At 37.0% G+C, this 26,912-nt stretch overlaps 1 protein-coding gene across 3 annotated transcripts in view; it reads left to right on the top strand.

Annotated features, from left to right (window-relative positions):
- Positions 1–26,912, top strand: part of LOC105195179 (nascent polypeptide-associated complex subunit alpha, muscle-specific form) — a 54,385-nt gene that overhangs the window by 26,086 nt on the left and 1,387 nt on the right. The window contains exons 6-9 of one of the 3 annotated variants that reach the window (XR_003268256.2): positions 2,948–3,169; positions 4,807–5,002; positions 5,932–6,568; positions 6,803–18,665. Coding sequence is in view for 1 of the 3 variants with exons in the window: in XM_011160465.3 (XP_011158767.1) it covers positions 2,948–3,169; positions 4,807–5,002; positions 5,932–5,941 (428 nt within the window). In the remaining 2 variants the exon portion in view is untranslated. Of the gene's footprint in view, positions 1–2,947; positions 3,170–4,806; positions 5,003–5,931; positions 18,666–26,912 lie in introns of those variants that run through there. The other 2 variants (XR_003268255.2, XM_011160465.3) reach the window with 2 other exon arrangements.

Genomic DNA, 26,912 nt, shown 5'->3' with positions numbered 1-26,912 from the left:
ATGAACGATTAAACAAGATGCTCTCTTTAACTTTTTTTGTGTTTCAATAAACTTCGTAAAACCTTGAAGCTTTTTCTGATGTAAATTTTTCTCCGTTACATATCTTTCGAGAGACTCCGGAGTTCTTTTATTGCCTTTTTAACCTCTCTTAAGGGAATCGCTTTACGCAAAGCATGACGCGGATAATGCGATTTTGCAGATATCAAAGAAAATTTTTAACATAATACACATCAGTATGTGCAATGTTTAGTCTCTTTTTTTTTCTTTCAATCTCCAAGTTCAACTTGAGTTAAAATACGGAGTGTGATAACAGAAGATGGTTCCCCGAAGTATTTCACGTGAAAAAGACACGTCAATCGGTGCAGCAAGAGGTTCTTTTATCAGTGTCTCGGCAGAATATTCCGCGCTATCGTCAATAATATAAATCTGCACTTCAAATTTTTTGCGATAAATAAATCACCGTTGAAATTTCTGTCCAAAGTAGGAAGATTTATTAGCCGGCAATTTCTAAAGTTCGTATCTATCAATTAATCATATTGTTCACAATACATGACATTATACAATGTCATCTATTATATATAATTGCGCAGATATAAACCATTAGATATTACCCTTGACATATAATTTTTTTAAATATTTAACATATAATTATATTTAAATCAATATAATTATATTTTTAAAAAATAAAATGCAATTTTTTAAAAATTTAGTTTAATTAGATTTCGTGTAATTAGATAAACTCAAAAATAATTTATCACTTAAATAAATGATAAATCCCTTTTCTTATAATTTTTTTCGTGATGTAAAATTTATAATAAAGCCTAATTTAAGTTATTTATAAAGTATACAGTTTAGAACTTAGAGAATTTTTCTCTTTTTATTTATGATTTTACATGCCATTTAATAAAAAAAAAAAATTCAAAGAATTTGATTAAATACATAGGTATAAAAAAAATATTAAAACATACATATTCATATATTAAAATATGCGGCATTTATAAAATTATAAATAGAATTCTATCTTGAAATCTAACGCGAATTGTAAATCGAAAGTAGATTCAAGACGCAAATGGTGCATTGTGTTCTCTCCCCTTTATCATGACGTAAAGTTTCAACCAATGAAATGCAAATATTTGATAAACGTTCCCAGCGATGTGTGGGAAGATATTTGCGGTAGTGCAAAATAAATAAAATCTTACTTCTAACAACAAATCTTTCAACATTTTACAAAATGGAATTTTCCAGTCTGTTCTCAATGGCGTGTTAGCCTCGCGTAATTTTGCAACATTTACGTATAGTTTCGATATAACAAAATTTTACCGCTATAAATCTCTCAAGTTTCTATCAGGCGAATTGTAGCGCTGTACGCATTTCGCCCTTCCGCCCAATTCATATGAAATTCCACGAAATATACGACATCATTCCCGAGTTAATTAATGCTATCAGGATTACGACACGCGAATCGCTAGCGTGTTGAGCTTGCAGCATGCAAGCATACTTAATTTCTCGGGCATAGCTGGTTACTCGCGCAGTAGGGAACATGGACGCTCAACCTGATTTATTGTAAGCTCAGTGCATTCACCTTCCGGCAAAGTCCATCTGGTAAGAACATGCAATCGATAGTAATGGCGTAGGTAAACCGCGGAAAGTGGTCGCGGATCGCCGATCCCGAATACAACTTGACTCTGTCGTAAATCATGACACGAAGGAGGAATAAAAATCATGAATTGCGACTTGCGCTGCGAAAATTTAATGAGGCACTTAGAACCAAGTGCAAATTTGAGAAATGGACGCATTGACTTCCCGATTATATTAGAACGCCGTTAAAAAAATTTCTTCGTCTTGTACATTTGTATAAGGAAGAAAGCAATCGACATATCACGATTTTCGGTTACTTTTCAATACACTTAATTACGCTCGTGAGATTTGCACGTTACAGTACTATAACGTAAAGGTACTTTAGATACGGAGTTGAAATAAATAATACAAAATATTTCCTCAATTTTTTTAACTTCTTAAAAAATGTCACAATGTCTGTACAACTATCAAAGTATTAAGGGCGGCGTTATCGATTTTTCATCGCGGCGAATGTCACGAAATAAAATTCTTCGAAAAATTGTTGGAGATTATGCCGTAGCAGAAAATTAATAGTTTATACATACACAAAAGATGCGCATAGTAACGAGGTACACATTACTCAAGTCGCAGCGGAGAACCTCTCGAGGTATACACGTTATCCTAAACCGAACGTTGAATCAGGGCGTAATACACAGAATAGACGTCAGGCAACAGGCTATTAATGCTAAATTATTCCTCGCTGGCGTCGCAAAAAGCCCATAATAATGATGCGCGTCAGATGTACGTTAGATCTTAATTGATGGACGAGAATATCGGTTAAAGAGCGTCTCCCTCTTTTTTTCTTCTTTTTTTACGAGAGCGGAACGGCGAGCTCGCTAGCACTAAACGAATTACTATACCACGTATTATTTCTGCTTATTACTCGAACTGTAAAGTATTTAGGTCACGAATATAAAAAGTAAAAGGGCGTAAAGGGAAGACGTTGCTATAAAACGTTTACTAATGAAGCAAGTTCCGGCGAGAAAACGACGCACACTCGTTTAATCAAGTTTGCTGGCACATGTCGCACTTACTATACGATGCAACGTGACATAAAAATTTCCATGTATGCTTTATATGTTTAACTCGCGACAACTTTTATTTTATATTTAAAAGAAATACAAAAAATACGTTGCGTATTAATTTTCGACGTGCACGATTTCTTTTTGTTTCTTTTTCTTTTCGAAGCCGGATCCAGACCAAACACGAAAGAATAGAATAGCACATTTATAAATACTTCGCATTTGTTTCCCCGGTCTAAATCCGGCTTTGTATTCAGGCAACGAACGACGAATGTGTCGGAAATCAATGTTTGAATTTGTCTTTGCAGGTGTGCAGTTCATTAAGGATTGCCCTAAAGAGCCATATATTCCCGTGTACATGCTGATCGGGGGAGTTTTGGGCGTCGTGCGTATGTTCTGGGCGCTGTATTCGCAGATACGCTCCCGGAGACCAGAAGTCTTGTCCGTTCCCGGCGTCAGACCCCACGTCTCACCTATGAAATTACTCTCCATAGCTTTATCGTGCTTCCTGGTCGCGTGGTTCGTGTTGGGTAAGCAAGAAATTTCGTTCGAAATTGTACTCGACGTATTATATTCCGCGCTTGTGGCCCACAAACTTTCAGAGCGTTAAAGCCACAGAGGATTTACTCAACGAGTGCAAAGCGCGAGTTAGATTAGGAAAACACATGTTTCATAATACTCGGCTTTATAATTCCATAATGACTTTATGCTAGCGTGATTAAATATTAAGAGATCCATCGTTACGTACAAAATTGAGCAATAAATAATGATAAAATTAATCTTTAGTGCTCGCATGATTTTTTTTTTAACGCTTTCATTTTTATTTATAATAATAAAATGAGATATATTTTAAATAAAGTAATAATTCAAACATTAGAAATGAAAAGAAATATGTATTTAAAAAATTAAATTTTTTTTAAATGTAAATAGATTCTATTTTCCACTTATCTCTTAATGTTTTATTAATGAATTTTAATTTTATTTAATTATTTAAGTTACATTTGTTATAATTTAACAATAATTTAATTTTCTTACACTATACTCTGTATTTTTTTGAATTCTCCGAGATAAAATTTATGAATTAAAATAGAAATCTTTTAAAAATACGCGAAGAAAAATCGTTTTTGCAAATCTGATCTGGATATAAGGATTTTCTAGCACTTTAAACAAACAAAGCGGAGTACAAAGCTCGAGAAACAATTCCATCACGATGTTATTGCGTTGTTCTACAAATTGCAACGTGTGTTATATTCAACTTTCTTGCATACATGTTGGTTTTAATTGCGCTGTATTTTCCATCCCATGTTATTCTTATGAGCGAATTTTTACGTTAACGAAAATATCGGTCAAGTGGCTGGGCTGTGCTTATATTTGCACGTTGCAATGGACGGTTTTAATGGCGTGTCCTATCTTTAGCGATAAATGGATCAATATATTAACGTATCAAAAAAGTGCGCTTTAGTAGCTAGTCGCTACTAATCATCATATACAGGGAATTATTTTTCTTTCTTATAAAATATCGATATATATTAAAATATTACGCTACATATATATCATATTAGATTCGTGGATTGCTTATAGTTTGTCTAGCTTTCTTTTACAATCGAGATTTATTAAGAATAATACACAGACTCACGTGAAATGGCAAAGAGCGTTCAACATTGAAAGTATGCGCACGTAAATCCGCGTTTCAATTTGCGCGAGCGGATACGAGAAAAATTTCAAGATAACAAAAAATTCATGGTTTATGACGATTTAACCGTTCGTGACCAGGCACAGTCGCGTAATATTTACATTTCGTGCTGCGTGCCAATTCGTATGGCTAAACGCGACAGTTCGTTGGTCGGAGCGCGCAGGGTAAAGTTGCAGGCTATTTAATCACTTAACATGTATGTCACATAGATCGTTAGTATTTTGAAAATTTTTCGGCCGAGAACAAAAGGTTTGGTCAAACCGAAACAAATCGAGTGAATATAGCGAATACAAGAAACTTTTTTTTATACATGTTTCGGAAAAAAGTGTTTTCACGCGGCAAACTGAATAACGTGATAACGTACACAAAATAATTTGATAACATTCTACGTGACGGTTTTTTCATCGCTTAGACTTTAAGTTAAATTGACAATTGATTCCTATAATCATGTTATTTTTTCCCTTTTTGTTTTAGGACATTACTGGATACTGCATATAATGTGGCCAGAATACGAACTCTCGTTGTACGCGCCCAATAAGTGGTGTCACAAGACGCTTTATATTTTTTCTTTGGTTCACCTGTGCGTAATATACACGGTTTTATTTGTAATATTAATAGTGGCGGTCGGTCTGGCTTTCTGCAGAATTCTGGAATGCCCTTTACCAGAAAGGTAAGTCGATTTTTGCAACTTGGAATAATTAGTTAAACTAAATTTGAATAACGTATGAAACGTGTATAAAACTTAAAAAGGTTTGGAGTAATTATTTTATAAAAACTTCAACACCTTATTCATATGTATGGGTAATGTAAAATAATTCTCAAATTTCTGTCCATGTAGCGTAATAAACATATATATAATAAGCGACAATGTATTTCAGTGAAAACTTTCTAAAAATAATTTTTAATCTTTCTAATCTTTGTAAAAAATAAAATGATGCGAAAGTAACTCAGATGCTGTACGAATTTTCCTTGGAATATACGAATATTGCTCATATAATGAAATAACCGCGCAGTGTTGACCTAATTCTCGTAGAATTGACGATGGAAACTACCTTACGACACGGCGACTATGAAAAATATTTTGTCCCGGCGGCACCGCATTTCAATCTGCGTATGTTACAACATTCGATACATTTGGAGAGCTGAGTAGCAAGTGTCGTGTAACGTGAGGATCATATAAACGCACACCGATCATGTTCTCATCATCGGCGAAATGTGAATATAGCTCGCGTTGCGTGCCCAGTATATAATAACGGCGTGATTAGAGTATTCACACGGATTACAAGAGATATATAAAATGCTTGACTCTTTGCAAAAATGTCCGCGTCGCAATTTGGTCGTTTTGTATTTTACACAAAAATTGCAAGTATTTGGCTCGTTGAAGCCGCGTGATGTCAAATAATCGCTAACAAAAAATTACGTTTCCTGAACCGGTGCGGTCTCGACAGCATCTTTGTCATTCGATCTATCTGAAATCATCGCACACACTAAAAAGTAAAGTAAGATGAAAATAAACCTTGTACGTAAGAACGCAACGAACCCGCGATCGATAAAAGCATGCTCACGCTCCAAAGCACGCCCGTTTTTCCTGACTTTCAGATACAAATAACCACGGCGATCCGTTCGTCAGAAAATCCGTGAAAAGAAGAAAAAGAAGTTTGCGGCCGGAGTAGGCAGTTGGAGTTTAGATAGACGCAAGGTTCTGGAGGATCTGGAGGAGGAAGAAGATGACGAGGACAATGGTACGCGGAGCGATGTCGAGCTGGATGAGGACAGTTGCAGCAACAAGATCGTGCAAGAGGTCAAGTATTGTAGTAAAGTGCAGTTTCGCGCACCGGATATCATCCAGCTGTGATGAATAAACGATGCCGTGGCGGAAGGATTCCGAAGACGAAACGCCGGCAGGAAGAGCGACTCGTGATCTCGAAAACTTCTCCGGGCTAACGAGAACACTGGCCGCGGGGGCAGGATTTGCGAGATGAAAGGGGATAGTGAACGGAAACGGATAACGAGATAACGTGAAAGGAAAGCGCCCGCGCCGCCGAAGGTCGACAGAGGGTGTATCACTTTCGTGAATAATCGAGTCTCGACTCTCTCGACACGTGCGAGATCCCGGGACGAAGTCTATGCAGAGACGGGAAATCCAAGTGACGGAAACATATCAGCGTAGATCCGGATCGATCGCGAAGGAATTATCTCCCGGCGGATGAAGACGAGTACAATGGAATGAAAGCCGGTAACCGTGACTCGATTTATCCCAATTAATTCGTAAAATATGAGAGAGAAGTAAATCCCGCGATAACATTGAAGCATTGTTAAACGCACGACGAAAACGTATTGATTTTCAGTGACACGATCCTTTTTAAGATGTTGATTAAAATATTGGCGTCAAGTTCTTATTGTGCTGTTTTCAATTTCATATAAATGCGCATAGCAGGGAGTTTACATAAATTTCATTGGATTCAAACAGATGCGCGATAAAGGAAATCTGCAGCGGCAAAGGGAAACAGAATGAAACTTTCATCGGCGAAAGAAGATTACCCGAGGAATGCTCGTAAGAATGATACTGGATTGAAGCGCATCCTTGCAGAATATTTTCCAAAGGATTTCGTCCCCGAAGCGCCACATCGATCTGAATCGTGTTCCGACTGCGGTGCGGAGGAGGAAATCGAATACGGAGATCTCCGGTCGTATCAAAACAAGGATCTCCAATTAATCGCTTTCGTCTTTCTTTTTTTTTACGCGCCAATTAAATGCAGAAATTGAATTTCGAAGCACGTACATAACTTGATTGAATTAAAACGACCAAGCAATATATTTTCTTTTCCACTGGAAATATTTGCCAAGAAACTCAACGTCGTTTCAATATCGATTACGTGTGAATAATTGCCAGGTCAGCAATCATCGATCTTCCGATTATTTTAATTCATCCGACAACGTAACAGCTTATTGATTTTTATTGCGTAACTTCCAGCGAGAGAATGCAAATAAGCTGAGAGAAATGTATTCTCCTTATTCCATCATAATTAATTATGAAAACTTTGACCAAAATGAATATTTCCAAATAAATTGATTCAGCAAGACTTCTTGACAATTGAGATTTCTAGCTCAAGTTCTGTTAATTCCTACGTAGATACGCCCCCGCGGAGAACGCGTAACAAACTCGACGAACGCTTGAAGACTGCACGAAGTTGGAGAATTCGCGGAAATCCTACGACTGCAGTTTTACAACGGCGTAATGCCTCGCGTAAAGTTGTGGCTCGCTCAAACGTGAACAACTTACGATTTCGTGTTATTTCGTGCTATTATTTCGAACGCCTGAAGGAGCGAAGAAATAGTGAAAAACCCGACACACGGAGGAGAACGAAACCAGGTATCGACTTATCGAGCGGTGACGACCACGACGACCACGATGACGACGCCGACGCCGACGCCGACGACGCCGACGACGACGACAACGACGACGACGACGACGACGACGACGACGACGACGATGTGTCTCTGCCGGCCGACTCGACGCGCAAATCCGCTTCATTGAATCAAGTCTGGCGAAAATAGTTATACGGCAACTGACCGCGGCAACTGAGTTCCTTTCTTCGTTTAGTGACGGAAGTGATATCGAGATTATTTGTCCCGGTCATTCGATGTTCTTCGGCGTCGTGAGGACAATACCCGTGCGGAATTTCGCGTGCGAGAGATACGAAATTTAATGCTCGTCCGCGAGAATACACAGCCGCAATTTAACCGTAAACCGTGTTGAAGTTCTTGATCGTTTTCCTTCCGATAATATCGAGCGTCGGCCGAAGGTAAGTAGGAGATGTTTAAATGGAATGATTGAGGATGTTTTAACATGAAATGAAGCATATAAATTGGAGACATCTTTTTTTCTTCGTTTCTTGTCCCTCTCTAAATCAAACTATTAAAAAAAACCCGCAATTTTTCAAGCTCATCTTTTTTTAAGGAAAGAATATAGATACTTTAAATTAAATGGCAGAGGCATTTTCAATCTTTGCATTTTATACGAAACATTTATAACGCAATATTCTCACTTCTTTTATTCGCTACCGCGTTCAAATCACTTCTTGGAGCCTTCGTTTAAAATAGTCTGTCAAATGTTTGTGATATGTCAGAATAAAAAAAGGAGCGTTTCGTCGCCTTTCAAAAGGAACCAAGCGCACCTCGGAACTAGCTGCTACGTAGCTACGTATTATCGACTAGTACTCCAATCTTAATGCGATCAACTAATTAATATACTCGTGAGTAAAATTTTTCGATCATGAAATTTTGTTGTTACGAATAGGTTCCCGCACACTTGCTGCACAGATAAACGGATATGCTCGCACATGCGTACTACTTTTTTACAAACATTTGTACCGCCGAGCATAACATCCACAGATCGTTGCCGTTCTCGCCTCGGCTCTTCGAATTCCACGAGATAACAATGTAAATAGTATAATTCTCGCGTTATTATTTGAGAAATAGCGCAATTAACGGGATAGAAATTAACGAACCAATTAATGATACGCGTCCAACGTTCTCGCTAAAACTTTACCTTGGTTCAATGCTCAAATACGCTTCTCTTCAGAGACTCGACAATTAACTGTTTTTTTTTTTTTGTAAAAATATTGTTTTCCGATTATTTCCTCACGAAAAAAAAGAGAAAGTGGCGAAAGCACAAGAACGAGAATTCAGCGAAAGAGATTGTATTGATCATGCTGATTTCAGGAATGATAGACGAACAAAATAACAGAGTGGTCGAGTCAAAGTTGAAAGCCTCTGCTTCAAATAAGATGTAAAAATTGATGGGTTGCGATCAGAATGCAGATTAAATTGAGCGAAAGTAGGTCAGTGAGCGGGTTTCTCAGTAAAAATGCGATTCATCCTGCAATCCCTTTCGTTCGCAGGTGGATATATGCGTGGAAAATATTCTGACGTTATAAAAGTTATTAATTACTGAACAAAACGGTACGCATGTCAAAATATCAAATGTATAAATGCTTATAAACATACCGTAATCCCACTAAAAAAAATTTAATCCTGGAGTGCTACCGTAAGTGACTTTTCATCCAGGGGCTAATTCAAGTATTTGCTATTAAATAGCAGTGCTAGTTAGGAGCTTTTGTGGTTCCATCTATATTTCTTCTTTAATGTCTCTAGTTGCAGACAGTATCAGATCCACACTACGTTCTTTATGACCTGTAATTTAAACTTGCCTGTGTGAATATTGACCCACAATACTGTTAATGTAATGTACTTTTTTCTATTCATAATTTTTTTGCATTATACATTGTATTTTGTCTGCGCGTTTGTTTTTATGAACTAATAAACTATTTAAAATGGATACAGAAATATAAACAATTCAATAAATTTTAAATAAATCGTGTGATAATTTCTATAATTGTAACAGTGAAAATAAAGATGTCAGAATATAATTTTGAATAGAAAATAAATCGATATATAATTATTGTTCTCGACATTCAAATAATTAACTTATTTCATTCAAAAAGACAAACAAAATCATTTATTAGTTGAATGTTAGCAAACAGGAAGTTGCTTTTCCACTTCCAATTCCTTTTCCTAGATGCCAATGGCGGTATAATATTGATTAGAATTCGAGTTACCAAGATTTAAAATAAAAAAATCTATAAAGATCTCCTAAGACTTAATGGGTTACAACATTTGATAATATTAATATTAAATTTCAAATTTCATTTATAGCGCTAGTTCAGTTCTAGTTCATCTTGCAACCCATAAACTAAACATAAAAAAGTGCAAGAAAAATTTAATTACGTAAGTGAATTTTCATCCATAGTGTTAACATTAGAAAAATATGAGTAGCACTTTAGGGTTAAAACGTAGAATGTGTCAATTTTGAGATTCAAACCATTTTCCAAATTACAAAACTTATCGCAATATATTTCGCGCGTAAACTCGCTTTAGCTTACGATGAAAATGCACATCTCTAAATTTGAAGGCTTTATAATTAGGCCGACGGTACATTTCATCCCGTCGACGCACCGTGTGATGCGCGTTATGCACGCATCTCGAGCATCCTGCGTAAAGGACTTCGATCCAGGCGTCCTTTTGCGATTACGACGCGGCCGATCGCGCCTCAGTGCAAAACAATGTCGAAGAAAAAAATAGATTGAGAGAGAAGAAGGAGAGGAAAGGAACAATGCGTCAATTAAATCAGCACGTCAGCAAGCTTCGCTCTAAGCGTTGAGTGCAAAAGCGTCTTTCGCGAGGGCGGATTTTGCATTATTACATAGATACCGAGAGCAGTGATTGTAGACATATAAAGATCAGACATTAAAAACACTTTTAACGTCAACGAAAATTTCATCGGGAATGCGCGAATGTGCTCAAATCTATAGCGACAGAAGACGTACATATTTTTGCACGTGGATATTACATGGGTATTCGTACGTTCGTTTAGCTGAATGTTCTCAGTTCTATCGCGATTTGACCTTTTGGAAGGATAATTTGTATAGTTTTTTTACATAGAAGTAGAGCAAACCCGTTCCATAACGTCCATGAACGTTAATCATAATTCCATACATCAATATTCGTTCTTTATGTACCTATAGTCACTGTGCCGGGTCAGACGAGTAAATGCTTTATAAACAGACGAAAAAGGAATAGCACTTATTCGTATGACACACATTGTGCGTGTAAATATAGATATACTCGTACGAGAATAAGAGTAATTTCTCCGATACAAAAACAAAAAAAACAAAAAAAAAACAAATTTGACCAAACGCAGCGATAGGCGATTTACGAGAATGAAAGGTGTTTTAACGGGCCATTAATTGTTGCTTTAGGTACATTCTTGTGTTTGCAACCTGCGACTGGTTCGAAAACGGGTCCATATTTTATTTATTACTAAATAAATAAATAAATTACTAATAAATAAATATTGTGTCGTAATTAGGGCTGTAGCTCAGCTCGTCAGCGTGCACGTGAACGTAAAATAAATCCCCGCTGGGAACGCGCCTTCCATGATATTTTCATACTCGTCGTTTATTCGTTTACTATTATTTCAACGAGTGAAATTCCCATTCAATTTTCAATCGAACGAACGCTAGAAAACAAGAATACGCTTTCACTATTTACTTATTTGTCACACGTACAGAATTACGGAATAAAATAATTTAAAATAAAAATGATAATGTGGAAATTGAAAACGTAAAATATCTACTCGGTTACACCGTCATTTTTGAACGAAAACTAATTAAGATTGTGTCGATTAATGTCGAGAGCATGGTTCGCTTTGAAATATCGTATGCGTTTGAACATAATGTTGCTGCTGGTTTTCTCTATGAAACGTAAACATTTCATTTTGATAAAATTACACAATAAAATAATGTATTATCTCATCACATCGGACAACGCAAAAGTTTCAATGGAATTGTGACAGGTAATAGTTAAATTGAGGTTTTATCTGTATTGTATACAGAATGCGATGTTATCACAGCTGGTTTCACAAAAACAACGACCATACGTCACAGTCAAACGTGACAGCTACGGATATAAATCATATGATGGCCAGAGACACGTGCCCATACATATGAAACTCACGTGTGACTGAGGAAATTCTGGACAAGTTTGAACGTGTGAATATTTGAATGTTAAAGTGACCCAATTTTCCGAATATGATCATATTGAGTTTAACTCACTAAGTTTTCCTACAACGACTGACAATTGTTATAACACATATTATATGATTTCGATTATCCGAAATAATATTAACATTTATTATATATAATATTTTATATGTATAATATATAATATATTATAATATATATATATAATATATTATAAATATTATAATATACATATCCTCTTTCTTTTTCTTCCTTAGATTTTTGAGATATCTATATTACTGCGCAAATTGTATTCTCACCGCGCGTTTAATGGCAAACGTGCCCGTACTGCTCGCGATATTACATTATGCTGAGATACATCGCGGTGCTACATTTGGCGTAAACAAAGGCTTTAGATGGAGAAACCACATTGAATGCAAAATGTGCGGCGGGGGAGATTTTAGAGAGATTCGTCTTAGTTCGCTGAAATACGAGATGCTAGCCTGCGCGTAGTGGCCGATAGTAAATTGCGCAGCGATTTTCATTCGTGAAAATTCGGCAGTTGTTTCCGGCTTAGCGGTTCTATGCCGAACCTGCTGAAGTAGTCGAAATCGTAGTGGAGAAAACGAGGAAAAGAGAGAAGAAAGATGTGAATCGCGGTGCTGAACGCTACATAACACCAAACCGCTGCATTTCATGTCATCCTGATATCCCGAGAGAACCAATTGTAAAGTAAGGAAGATAAATTTATTAGTAAAATGAAGATATCAAGTCTAATTATATCAATCTTTAATTTAAATAACTAATTATCGCTTTTTATCGCGCAGGATATATTAAAAAATGTGAACCATGCGATTAAAGTAATCAGTAATCTAACGTTTCTTTTGTATTTCATGTAAAATAATAAATAGTGCATTAAATAATGTATGATACGGTAATAATCGCAAAAATTGAAATAAAATATATCTTTCTTGATAAATCACGTTATTATTCGTCACGCGTGAATGTAGTGCAACAATATAAGCGTTCTAACTAACAAACGTACAAACGTCAACGAATGTGGAAGTTCGCAAATTAAGAAAAATTATAATGAGAGAGAGAGAAAGAGAAAAGTATGTATTTGTGTGTGTGTGTGTCCGTGTGTGTCGTGAGAATACTACTGACCCGTCCGCGATCTATTCTTGATTGCTTAATCGTGATTAATTGCGATTTAGGGCTGTCTATAAGGATAATCGATCAGTACAGTGCGTCCTGTACACAGCATGTGTCGTATGTGAACCACTATGTTGTTGATTAACTATCTGGGTTATCATCAACGGCGCTCACGTCCGGTATCACTGGTGCATGTGCGTGCGTGAATCGATAATGACAACGCTAGAATGAAAGGCATTTCTGATTTTGTTTTGGAGCGATCGCTTGATTACGTCTTATCGGAGATATATTCTACTCTTAAAAAAGTGTAACAATTATTTCATGCATTATCAAGCTTTCTTCTGAGATATTTGCATAGAACGGTTTATATCGTTCCTAAGAACGCTATTAGAAAAAAATTTGGATACCATTCTAGAGTTAACAATTCGCCGAAAATATAACGAAAAATCGCGAACGTTTATTCCCGATTAGAATAATTAGCGTATTAATCGAGTAATCGTTTAGCGAGAGACAGTGACCAGGTTTTTCGTTCGTTCCATTGGGTACTACGTTCGTATACAGCGTTACGTATATTTTGTCTTGGCGTAGGAACAAACCTATTACGATGCCTAAGCTGACAATTATAAAATGTACGAGTCGCGTAGGATATATCTATATAATATATAACGATATATCAAACGATAGATAATATTTTGTCGTGATAATTGCGCGAGTGCGGCGTAACTTTATACTTGAGGAAAAGTCGGCAACAGGACTTTGTGATAATCGAGTGAGTTTGGAACACCATCAAGATAAGGCTGAAATCTCGATTATATGAAATCACAGTCCTCTCTCTGACTTCTGTCCCCACTTAGGTATAAGTAATATCATCGAGATTAGCGGTTATGTTATTAGACGTTACTGTTGAGCTGTCGTTGAATTACCTAGGATAGAGAGTAGAGTTTATTTATTTTTATACTGGACACCCTCCCCCAGGTACAGCAGGGTCCGTTGTACCTGATTGGGCACGTGGAATACCCATTACCAATAAGCGCGACATTTTTCGGTTAATTCGAAATGTATGCGCGCGCGGTTCATCAGTTTTCTCCCGTGTTGATTTTCCGCAGATAATTGCAGATCCGTTTCGATGCTGATTATCGTTAAAAACGCGCGCGCGCGTGCCGTGTCAACTGTTTAATACTCGAGGCGCGAAACGAATAAATGATAAACGTGCGGAAACGATAAACGGTATTAGCGTTAACAATGCGAACGGTCGAAACGCGATACGCGATTAATGGTACTTTATCCACTACAAAATGTATAATCCACCGAACGGCCGAATACCGCTGGTGGTATATATCGGCGGCGGCGGCGGCGGCGTTCGATTCGAAGACATTTGTTCCCTCGACGCGCTCGGGGGCGTACGTCGGACTTGTCAAGGGTGGATTTTTGCCGGACACTGCGTTATGTGTTTTAGCGATACGTACGTGTTTTTAGCTATTAGGATTATTTGCACGCGCCAAGTCGCGAATTGTGGTCCAGGCTTTAACGTAGAATTTACATGCAGCGCCACGCAGACCGTTCCCGTTTCCGCCGCGACAGCGAGACGGAACGTCTCGTGTGCGAACATCGATCGTACTTTTCTACATCATTTTCGCCCTTACTAAATAACTTATGGTTGGTCGCTTCGGTCCAATTTCGTAGTTACATCTAGAGTCCTTACTCCTCTCTCAGCCTCTTGCGAGCCTCGCGTGCGCGACAGTGGCGTAAAGTCAAGAGCATAAATTGTGCAATGAGTTCGGGAACTTAGGAAATTTCTATGAACTTAATGTGTTACACGATGTCGAATTATATATTAAAAGACCGGTATTAATAAAACTTAGCGATAGTAACGTCAGTTAAAATTTACAACTCACGTTTAGAGAAAGCGTATTATTCTCAATAATTCCCCAAGAGAGCTATTAAATATAATACGTTGTCGAACGCTCGTTAAATTTATTCGTTAAATTTATAAGTGTTAATACCGTTGCAAATTTTAATTCCTCGTAGAGGTTAATTAGTCTGTTGGAAGAATTCTAAAGAACGATGCATCGGTGTAATGAAGCGCGTATAATTGCGCGATGACCGTATACGAATGTTAGGACGAAAAATTGCCGGTAAAGCTTCGCTTCTCGCGTGAGTTTAGCTGCAATTGACACGTATATACGCGTACGTATATTTGTGTTAATCCCGTTACGCCACTGTGCAAAATCGGTGCTTGTTTCAGCGGCTGTTTCAGCGGAAATCGATGCACTCGTTCATGCTCATCACGCGTACCATACATGCCGCGAATAAATTTCTCAAAAAGAAATCGCATCGATCGTACGGGGCGACAAGTGACGTTGAAACTTATAATTCCCCGTCGTATTAAAATGCGCGAAGACGATATGTATTCATTATTTCCGCCAATTCCAAATTATCATCGAGCTCGTAGAAATAAAGTTTAAAAGCGATGAAGGAAAAAATTCGAATCTCTTGCTTTAACAAGCCATTGTTCAGATGCAAGAATGCAAATCCCCGATGAAAATTATTTTTAGACTTTTTCTACGAATTGGAACATTTTCAGAAATACTGAAAAATTCTATATTTTTTCTTAGAATTCTTTATACATATAAATTCTGAAATATTCTAAATTTGTATTAAAAAATTTGACAAAACCTTCTAAAAAAGTTATAACATTATATTTCAGAAATTCTGAAAAATTTTAAAATTTACATAAACAATTCTAAAAAAATTATATGAAAAATGGAAATTATGCTGAGGATCGTTAACCTGTTAATAATACAGTAAAAATTTTTCTCAAAACTTTTTTTGCAATTTATCCGAATTTTTATGTAAATTTCAGAATTTTTTAAAACTTGTGTATAATTTTGTTTTTTAGAAATTTTCTCAATTTTAATTAAATATAACAATTCTGAGAAAGTTTCATCAGAGATTCAAAGAGAAAATAATTATCACGCATATAAATTACTAGCGAAATGCGTTGATTGAAACGAGTATTAAGTCATTAATAAATAGTAACTTTACTTTCCCACGATTTACATTGCGTTGCACAAGTATTATCCCAATGACAATTGTTGTCATAATTGTGACACCGTAATCAAATATACTTGGATGATGGAATTATTAATGCGAGAGTTATCGATAAAATAAGCTTCGATGATTTATGACGGAATCGCTCTGCACCGTAACAATCGTTATCCCGTAACAGTAACGGATACGTATCGATCGTCATAAACCGCCGTTACTATTGATTTTGTTGTCGGGCCTTTCATTATTCCGTCGTGATGTAGTCGCTTGAAACGGGAAGCACGGCGGGCTGTCCGATGAAAATAGAAAATCGGATAACGTTGCACGGCAAGCCGTTAGCGCTCGTCGATCCAACCGCACACGTCGATGCGATTTCGATGCAATTTTCTTAAACGCGAAAAGCCCTTCGTTTGCGATTTCCAGCCCTTTCCACAATCACGGATTGCTGTTGCCGTATGTAAAATAAATTTTCCGATCGGCGACTCGATCGCGCTCACATATTAACCGCTATACGAAGACTTCAAGGGTCCAATCATGGCTTTGAATCACAATCAGCATAAGTCACGCTAATACATATACGATACTCCTCACCCTCTTGTAATCAAGTAAGTCTTATATGCAGCTTTAACGAACTCTAATGCCTAATTATATCCTTTATGATATTCCGCATTTGTACATACATATTCATAAACGATAAACTTAGCGGCAATTTTAATTAGATGCGTTTAAATTGCCAGTAAAAAAATATTCTCTCTTTCAATAAAAAAAAAAAAGATTAATTTAAAAGATAAATTTTATTTCTCTGTGTTTTCATCATTAAATCTTATTCTTGCGGAACGTCTTATATTATTATTATTTTTTACTCTTAAATTTATTGAATAAATAATTAGATAAACCAATTATAAAATTAGTATGAATAATGAAATAAATTAGAATCTCTAAACAGTCGCTAAGTCTTATTTGCTCGTACATTAAAGTAAAATTATTGTATAACTGTGCTGATTTAACGATCTATGAAATTTAAGAGACGCGAATACAGACGTCTTCCGATCGTCGCAACGTCAGCACGGTAATACGCAATCTAAATCTCACCCAATCGCGAACATTATCGCTTTAAAAATAGCCACGATGTCGATACAACGCGGTACGTGTTACGAATGCTCGCATTCTCACCGCACATTTAGCGCTAATTGCTGTCCATATGTGAGCTCTTTTATCAATCTTAAAAAAAAAGCAAACAAGAAACAGAAACGCAACAAAACACATTTAGCACTAAATGATCGATGAAGATACGGACCAAGGTATCTTTATAGAACGGAATACAGGTAGCACTCGCGATTTGCGCGATTGCATAATGGGCTTCCGGAAACTAAATTGGGGACGAACGAGATTACGCCAGAGGTACTCCTCCTCTTTAGCGCGCTGCTGTTTCGCGCGTTTCGGAACGGCCATTTACGGGAACGCGCAGATCGTCAACTGCCTGTAACGAGTCCTAAGCTCATCGTCGTAGCAGGTGCGAAAAAAACGTTCCCCTGGAGCACGTTCCGGTTTTTTGTCGAAACCGCCACGGCGATCTCTAACGAGACGCATACGTTTACGTCTGCGGCTTCCATCTTTCTCGTCGCGATGATTTCCGATGCCCGCGACGAACAGACGTGATATCGCGATTCGCCCGATATAACTTTCCGCGTGATATATTGCAGGCGCGCGTACGTGAAAATCCATTGTACACATTCTGCACACTGATGGAATGGTTTCTGCTTTGGTACACGAAGATGGTATACGAAGATGTAAGCGCACCCGCCGTGTAATTTCATCGTCGCTCTAATTATTTGGTATCTCGGTTATGCAGTACGGATATTCTCGTGATTCCACTGAAACTCATTCTCCAAGATAATATGTTCAGTCCGCAATTTTATCGACGCGAAATATCTTTCGTGAATATTATACATTCCGAGTTGATAATATTATTGTATATAACATTTTTATTTGTGCAAAGAAAACTTTTGCTGGCATTAAAGAAGTATTGTTGTTATACGATGTATTTTCATTATCGTTTCGTCGCATTGACATAAATACGATAATTATTATATCAACCTCTTGCGAACATAATTTGACAAAACATGGAGGAGTTGAAGATAAACGCGCGAGCGTTAAAATTAACAATGCCGTAATTTAAACGTAATTAGATGCGTGTACAAGCAACCGGAACGTGTTTTGAAGACATACCTGCGTGCAACCGACGAAGGATGCGACTAAACAATCGAGCAGTGCCAGTGCATGTACCACACATTTGTATGATATACATACGATATAGAGAGGCGTAACATAATGTAACGTATATGACACGCATACACTTACTATGTATTCCCCCGTAGAAATATCGAGGTTGTAAAACAGACGATAACCGTACGAGTACATTTATATAGAATGTATACTGTAAACGAAGTGACTGTGTAAGAGCGGTATGATGGACTCGTAACTTGTGACCTATTTATAACGTGACCGCCGAGTGCTGAAAATATAAAATGTCTACATGGTATACAGTGACACCTGCGCCTCAGTCTTTTTTTTCTCCTGCAAACAGACTCTCCCGCCGTCTATCTTTACAGTATCACGTTTACTACGTCCTTCCCTTTCACAAAGTGCCCATACTCCTACCCTTTTAGTACATAGATTTTCTTTTTTAATTAAGAAAAAGCATACCGGAGAGTACTTTGCTGCGTTAGCTGAAACAAGTATATAACGCAGCATATGTAACGTAAATAAACATTTTTTTCTTCAGATATCAACTTTTGCATACAATAATAATTTTGGTATTGCACTCTGTCCGTATCGTTCGTCTATAAAATAATTATGAAAGGATGCCGTTGGGATTCATAATGTCGAGTGATATTCTATCTAAATGAAGCCATCGCTTCAATTAACGCTGTGATTAATTTATTCGACGGGGACAGTACCCATAGAATTATACATTCGCATAGTCATTCGCTGGAATATATATTATTACGCGAGTTCGTGAATATTCACTTAAAGCCGAAGTGAAAACGAATTGTCGACGAATATATAATTTCACCACATTAATTAATTTATAATTTTGCAACGAATGTTCGTTGACCTTTCATCTATTTTTATTATGAAATACTCTACCCTGTGATTTACGTATCCGTTTGCAAATATTCTGTTTTAGTTTTCAATTTCATCAGTGTCATTTTAAATAGAGAATAATTCCATCGCGTTTTTCGAAAATATAAAAATTATCGGTGGTTTTTAAATCCTCGCGTAGCGAATTCGTTAATCACGGCAGGGATTTTTATCAATATATAAAATTCGACACAAAATTCGAAGCAAGGAGCTTTTGTAATGAAACCGCATATTGTATTCCGGACGAATATTTCGTCGACTGTTATATACGAATGCTACGGCAACATGCACGTTAATTTAGATGCTCACTAGTGAACGGATGCTTCTATCATAGTTGCACGCGTCCGAATCGCTATTAGGTATCCATGCAGTTGCTAACAATGCCATCGTTACATAGTCAAGAGACAAAGTGATCAGGCAACGATATGTCGCTAATACATTAACAAATAATGTAGCTTTCGGACTAGCAAACGCAGTACAACTATTCACAATTGTTGATAAATAAATGGTATTCTTAACTGAAACAATTAATATCGTATGTATGACAAGGAATTATATGAAAAAGATATAATTAATCATTAATAAATCCTTGCAAAAATACGATTTAACATTTTTGTAACTTGTATAGAAAGAACGATTTTGCTGAAGTAAAAATTTAGCTAGATGCAGATTTGAAAATAATTGTGTTAAATCATCAAAATAATTACGAAGAATGTTTAAATATAGTGGATAATGTTGCGAAAAGTTTTATCTTTCTAGCAACCGGTTTGAGCGTCCTGTAACATAATTATTTTGTTGATCTAATAAAATTATTTTTAAATCTGTAAATTCGGCTAAATTTGTAGATACTTAAGAGCAAAATCGTTCTTTCTGTGGATAAACAGAACATCACCTGCATACTCTTCTCGTAATTAGATACAGATTTTTAGGTTTATTGATGAAGTACGTATTATAGTCGTACGGATAGGTAATAAATTCTTTTTATTCTCGTGTTAAATGAGAAATCCGCGCCGGGATGTCCGTTCAGTTGGTTCTAGCGACGGCGACGATGGTTGTACGTGAAAATATGGAATTTCATCTAAATGTAAATGTGCATTGCGAAGTGTATTCGCGAATCGCGCACGACGGGCAAACTCTCGAAAGAAAAATTCTTTTGCCGAATCTGAAAAGTGTGCCAAAAGTTTTCTCACGAAAATCCAACAGTACGGTTGCAATTGTCAATACGCGTCTCGCGCCGCAGCGAAGATTAAAAAACAAAAAACGCAATGCAAAGAAAAATATTTATTCCAATCCGCGTGTGATATCGATAAATGCGCGGGCGTAGTTACAGCTGATTGTTGAAAATGTGTCAAACGTGACTAATTGAATCCACAATGCACCCCCACGCATAATACATGATACCGCAAAATTACGATTTCAATTATCTACCATCAGCAAAAGTTGAAAATCGACGAGATAAATATTAAAAAAGGACCGTATTCAGGATGCATCATAAATGAATATCTAATGCAGACTGCAGAATTTAGCAATATTATTTTCTCAGCATTTTAACTTTTAATATTTATAAAAAAAAAACGTGGTAAATAAATCTAAACTAAAAAAGAAAGAAAATATTTTGATGCATCGGTAAAGAAAAATCTATCGTTTTTTTTTTTTTAATTTTGCCTTCTGCAATTTCTGGGTCGGAAAATATACATGTGACTTTTGGGACGAGCCGTGTGTAAAAGCCGATCGATGATGAATTGTGAACACCCTACGTAGATGCAGTTTGTACACTTTCTGCGCTTTTCCGGTGCAAATTCGACAGACCCTAGTATCGGTTTCTATTGATTTTAAAGTTCCTTTCCGCGCTTCGATGCATTCCATCATATTTTATTTTCACATCCGATTTGTATTTTTATTCGTCGAGACGCAATACGAAGTATCCTCGCAGTTTTTCCCACTCGAGACCCAACATTTTCCATCTCGGTAAAGCTGGCAATTTCAGAACTGTAGCGCATTGCATCGAAATTGCCAATGGTGACCAAGCAGAGGCTTGTTGCAATTTTCCACAATCACCACATGCATTTGAATTGCTACGTGCTACGATGGACTACGTCTCGATTTATCGCAACAATAATAATTTCAGTCGTAATGGAATTTTTTTTTTAATGTGCAGAAATAAAACACGACTGTTTCGTATACTTTTATCCAACGAACGTTGTTATACGTTAAAGCAAACGTTAAAAACTTTGCACTTGGAGAAAAAAATCTGCAAAGAATAGGGCCGACGAAAGGTTGCTCCTGCTTTAATCATCGTCAGCTGCACAGTGTAAATTTGTTCGCTATGGGATTTCACGTCGTTGCTATCGGAGAGCTGACATAAATTTCATTGCTGGGAACCGGTGATAAAATTATGCGAACCTTTTTCGCGGCTGCTTCTCCAGATTCGTATTTCTCTTTTGAGTAACTCGAGTGGCTGCGTTTACGGGTTGACATTTGACGACGCGAGGCGATTCTCTTTCGTCCCCAGGGCAATTCTACTCTCGTCACGTGACTAAAGTACGACCTAGAAAAAGGGCTTGACAAAGCCGATGGAGAAACCTCAAAAGAGATGGCATTAATTGTCCAAGAACAGAAACGCGCGCGTTCTTGTTGTGACAGAACGTTAATCGCTCGTGCAGCCTTATTGTGACACGGCAATCGAAGCTGTGGGAACTGCGCAGATTGCTTGGCTTCACATTGAATTTGTCCGAATACAATAACAGAATAATTTAATAACTTAAGTGCAAATATGTGGTATATTTCGTATAACGTTGTGAAAGTAATTATTTATAACTCGGTATATAAATTTAGGTCAGGCACTTGGGATTAATGGGCTTCTGGACATCAAACCGATAACTTCATGAATGTTGTCTAGCTTTCACTTAATGAATTTCAAGGAGATAAATGATAAAGATTTTAATTGAGCAAGGAACTAAGACGAGCATTTCAATTATCGACTAAAGTTTGGGGGCATCACGATGAAAAATGCAATCAAGAAAACTTTTCTGAATTTTCAGTCGGTATCTTCAAAAGTGTTTAAAAATCAATTTTGATTATTTAAATATTACTTAAACATCGTTCGAGCATTAACTTAATATAATAAAATCGGCATGTTGAGAAATTTATAAAAAACTTGAGAAAACTAAATCCTAAAATTTGTTTCATTTTAATCATCTCATTATGCAAATAATAACAAAAAGTATTTTAAAGTACTATTAATAATATAAAAATCAAATTAAGTGTCGCACACATATGTTAGATAAATTATAGCCATCTTAATACCTAATATGTGATTTTTATCTCGTTATCGGCAAACGTGAATACTTTAGATTTCATCGTGAGTAAGTAATCCACTCTGCAATTTATGTCGTTAAAGATTACATACATCAGATTTCCTGATTAGAGAGCAATAGCGCGCGATCGAGTTACAACCATATTGTATACCGAAACGGATAAACTTACATAGGGGGAACGTTATTAAATCGTCAAATTTTGATCAATGTATTTTTTACTTGTAAAATACTTGCAAATTAACAGGTAGATATACAATTTGTTAAAAAAATTTCTTTATTTCATATATATGTGTGTGTGTGTGTGTGTGTGTGTGTGTGTATGTATAAATATATAATTTCCAGTATTATAACCAAGCACACAGTCGATATTCATATTTATATTCCGAAGCCAGTTGCATCGGTTCGACGTTATCGCGCGATCTGGCATCTGTCCGAAGTGCACAGCGCTCTAATTCAGCTACTAAATAACAGTGAGAAAGAAAAGACCGTTTATCGTCCGGCGGGGGAACGAATCGGGTGGGTTAAACTGCGATGTCAAAACGAATTAAGTCATCGAGAGAAGAGATCCGTCCCTCACGTAGACCGACACTTCCATTTGGAGCGTTCGGGTAGAAGATCGCGCAGATGGATCCCTCGCGATCGCTCTCGCTCTCGCACATGCTCGTGTACATATCTCCGAAGAATCCGATCGATCGTTTGTGAAAGGATACACTATAGGCGATGGGTAAATCTTGGAGCACCGACAATACCTTGATTCTCGATGCCGATTGTGCCAAAGAACTGTTCACGAACCGACCATTGTTCGCGGTTGTCAAACGACGACGACGTTCCTTCCTCGAGTAACTCTTGCCTCCATAAGAGGAAACAAAGGGCAAGGGGGAGCAGGACAGAGAAAGATAGAAAGAGAGAAAAAGGGGGGAGGGAAGAGGCAGTGTTGGATTAAACGTGAGACGATCGGGCTAGATTAAAAGTAAGCCGGGTAGAGATAAGACGTCGGTTTAAGTTTCCTCGAGGAGCTCTCGCCGAAAGAGAAAGCTCGCGGAAAATTTTCCTCAATAAGAAATGAGATTCTTAATCATTATTGAGGTCACTACTGCGCTAGCTGTGTTAGACTATTCGGGATGCGTAAAGCTAAATCTCCGAAGAAACTATTTGCTTTTCATGTTTCTCTGCTTTGCTTCTGCAGCTTCTATGCAACGATGCGAAATTACATGGCAACAGAGTGTTTCTATTTGAGAAGGAGACAGCACCTGCATTAATTATACCGTTTCGGATAGGCGTTGCATAAAATGACTTGGAAAAAGTGAAATGAGTTAAAACAGCATCAGAAAATGAAAGAGAAAACAAGGAAGAAAGAGAATGCATCCGGACGTCGCAGGAAAGTTCTTCGCTTAATGAAAAATGAAGTCTTCACTATTTTGAAGATCTATATTGTTGCTCGTGAAAAATGTGCACGTTTGAAATATGAACTTTTAGTGCTAAATGCGTATATATTAAGATGGGAGATTGAACATTTCATCTGCTTTTTTTTCTTTTTGCGCACGCGTGCATAATGCATCGCGAAAAACAATCAAGTATAAAAGTTTAATTAATTGGAAACAGTACTAATTTTTTCAAATTAATTAATCATCAATATCAAATATTTATTTATTTGATACTAAAGAATACGTTCCGTTTAAAGCTTTTTTTTTTCATTTCGATTGTGTCTGACGAATAATAAATTAGTGTTCCACGACCCAGGGACCATATTGAAAACGGAACAAGTATTTCGAACCGAGATCATAACTCGAGCGCTTTTTACACGCCGCAACCCCTTGTTTTTGCGACGAGTCTCTCCTTCGTTTGGTTTCTCCCATTCGAAATCATTCAAGCATACATCGAAAGACGATTTGCTCTCGGCACCACGCCTACCGGGAGAGAGAGCAGCCTGTGCATACGGTGGCCGGGTCGACCCGGAAAACCGGATCCCTGTCGAAACGAGCCTCCGCATAGGGTTTGGCTTAAGACCGCAACATTTCCCCTCCATTGTCGTGTTTAAAGCGTGACGGAATTGTGATCTTGTTCGCCATCGTCCAACCATGACACAGTAGCCAACTCGCCGTTGAATAACATTAGTATATTAAAATCGCCATGTTGGCTCTCTACGTTTCTGACGTAGAAGAGTATAAATGCAAATATGTTAAACTAGAAATTTGGTAACCTGAGATAACGGGGAGCATGACACTGCACATTGCTATATTTGATTTTCTAGAATTTCCTATTCACGATACCTGTTTCATCGATATTTTATGCAAAAAAGTATCTCAGATGTATAACAGGAAAAATCAATTAAAGAACAATCAAGGAAGAGATTTCGTTTCCGCGTTTAATTACCTTAGAGACGATAAAATCGGCTAAACGATAATTAATTCAGAGTCCGTGGGCTATCGAAAAATACGGATGGCGGAGATGGTAGACGGAAAAAACCCGTGTGCTGAGATCAGCGAGCTACCTGGATTTACGCGAATCAGACAGTAGCATCGATCCGCGATGCCGTTTTTAGCTTCCGGTCGTCAGTCCGCAGCATCCCGTTTGTGGCGACGACAACCTCATGTTGCACGCTACATTCGTATTTTATTCGATCTCAAATGATTCAGGTTTCAGATTATGATTTTGGAAGTGATCGGCTTTAATTAATTCTTTCAGCAGCAAAAGGGTCTACAAACGTCCGCAGACATCTATAGACGGTCTCTAAATTACTAGGTTTGTTAGAAGAAATAACTCGTCATACATAATTGTATAATACATTACTTATATAATCATTAAAAAAATTATCACCGCAAAGTTTTAATTTAATAAATATATACATGCAAAATTATAACTAAATACAGAGCTAAATATTAAGAATTAAATTTATGATAAAATTTTCAAATTGACGTTTCTCATGAAGATCGTTATCGAATAAACAAAAACAAGCTGTAAAAAGCGAGGGTGAGAACAAGAGGATGAAACGGCCACTGTGAAACTTGCCCTGGCTTTATTGATTCCGTTCTCGCCCCCCGGGGCGGCTATCATTGAGCATTAGTTCTCTTTCTTGGGTCATGATGAGGAGAAAGAGGGAGATGAACGTAAAGGAGGCGTGTGGAGGACGGAGATGATTGCCAGGCCGGGGAGACTTCTGATATCTCATCTCGATGGAAGTGAACCGCAATTTCTCACGCGTGGGAGCCGTTTTCAACCCGTTGGAGTTCTCGTAGATCTACCCTTCAATGGGATGTTGGACATCGGTGTGTGTGTGTGTGTGTGTGTGTGTGTGTTAGGTGCGTATCTTCGCTAGACGAAGCAACCCGGATGACATTTTTCTTGATTATAGATCTAGATGCGTAAAAATCTTTCTTTACAGTCGTTTATTTGAAATATAAATTCAGATTGCGAAGATTCTTACGACCCGGACGTGATTCTATGTACGTAAAAGATATCAGGCACTTCGTTCAATATTTGAAGGAATTTACGATCAATTTTCTCAGCAAGAATTTTATGACACAAGGCAGATTATAAAATTATTTAATAGAGAATTTCGAGATGTTCAGAAAATTGAAAAATAAAGATAATTGATCAATTTCAACGCGATACTCCATAAATAAATTTTATAAAACGCATGCCTAGAACTTGAAAAAAAAATGAGATAATCGTTGTCTATGTTGAATAATTATAAAAAAAGATATAATTTTTGATCTTGATTAAAAGCCAAAGAATTTTTTATATACATTGTGAAAAAAATTTTCGCGGTTCAAGTAAATATATTATTGCTAATATTTACTTGTGTGATGTAAATAATTTATTTAAATAGTACCAATAATATATTTATTTGAATCACAAAAATTTTTTTCTGAGTGTATAATGTATATATCATTTATCTAAAAATCGGTAAGAATAAAATATGCTATAACACACTAAAGTAAAATAACAATATTTACTTTTGCATTATTATGTTATTCAAATAATGGAAGAAATTTTTGGAACGTTGTAGAAATAATGTACAATTTGTAACTCAGAAAGCAATCTTAAGTATTCTAACAGAGTGAAACTCCGATATTTAAATTTTAATGCTAAACCAAAAATGGGACTTGTTTCCACGTAAAAGTAGTTTCTTAGTTGCATGCGGAAAACTTCATGCCGATTTTTCGCGGATAGACATCGCCAAGTTGCAGAATGCATTACGGTTACCGTTCTTTTTTTGTGCGCGGTAGTTTTTCAATTCCGACGCAAGAGTATTCCGCGGTCCTTTGTTTCGGTCAGAAGCACATGCGGGATAAAATGATGGACACGCGGAATGGAGAGCGGCAAATGGAAAGGC

The sequence above is a fragment of the Solenopsis invicta genome, chromosome 5 (assembly GCF_016802725.1).
Source record: "Solenopsis invicta isolate M01_SB chromosome 5, UNIL_Sinv_3.0, whole genome shotgun sequence".
Classification (NCBI taxonomy): Eukaryota; Metazoa; Arthropoda; class Insecta; order Hymenoptera; family Formicidae; genus Solenopsis; species Solenopsis invicta.
This window is presented reverse-complemented; position numbering and strand designations above follow the sequence as displayed.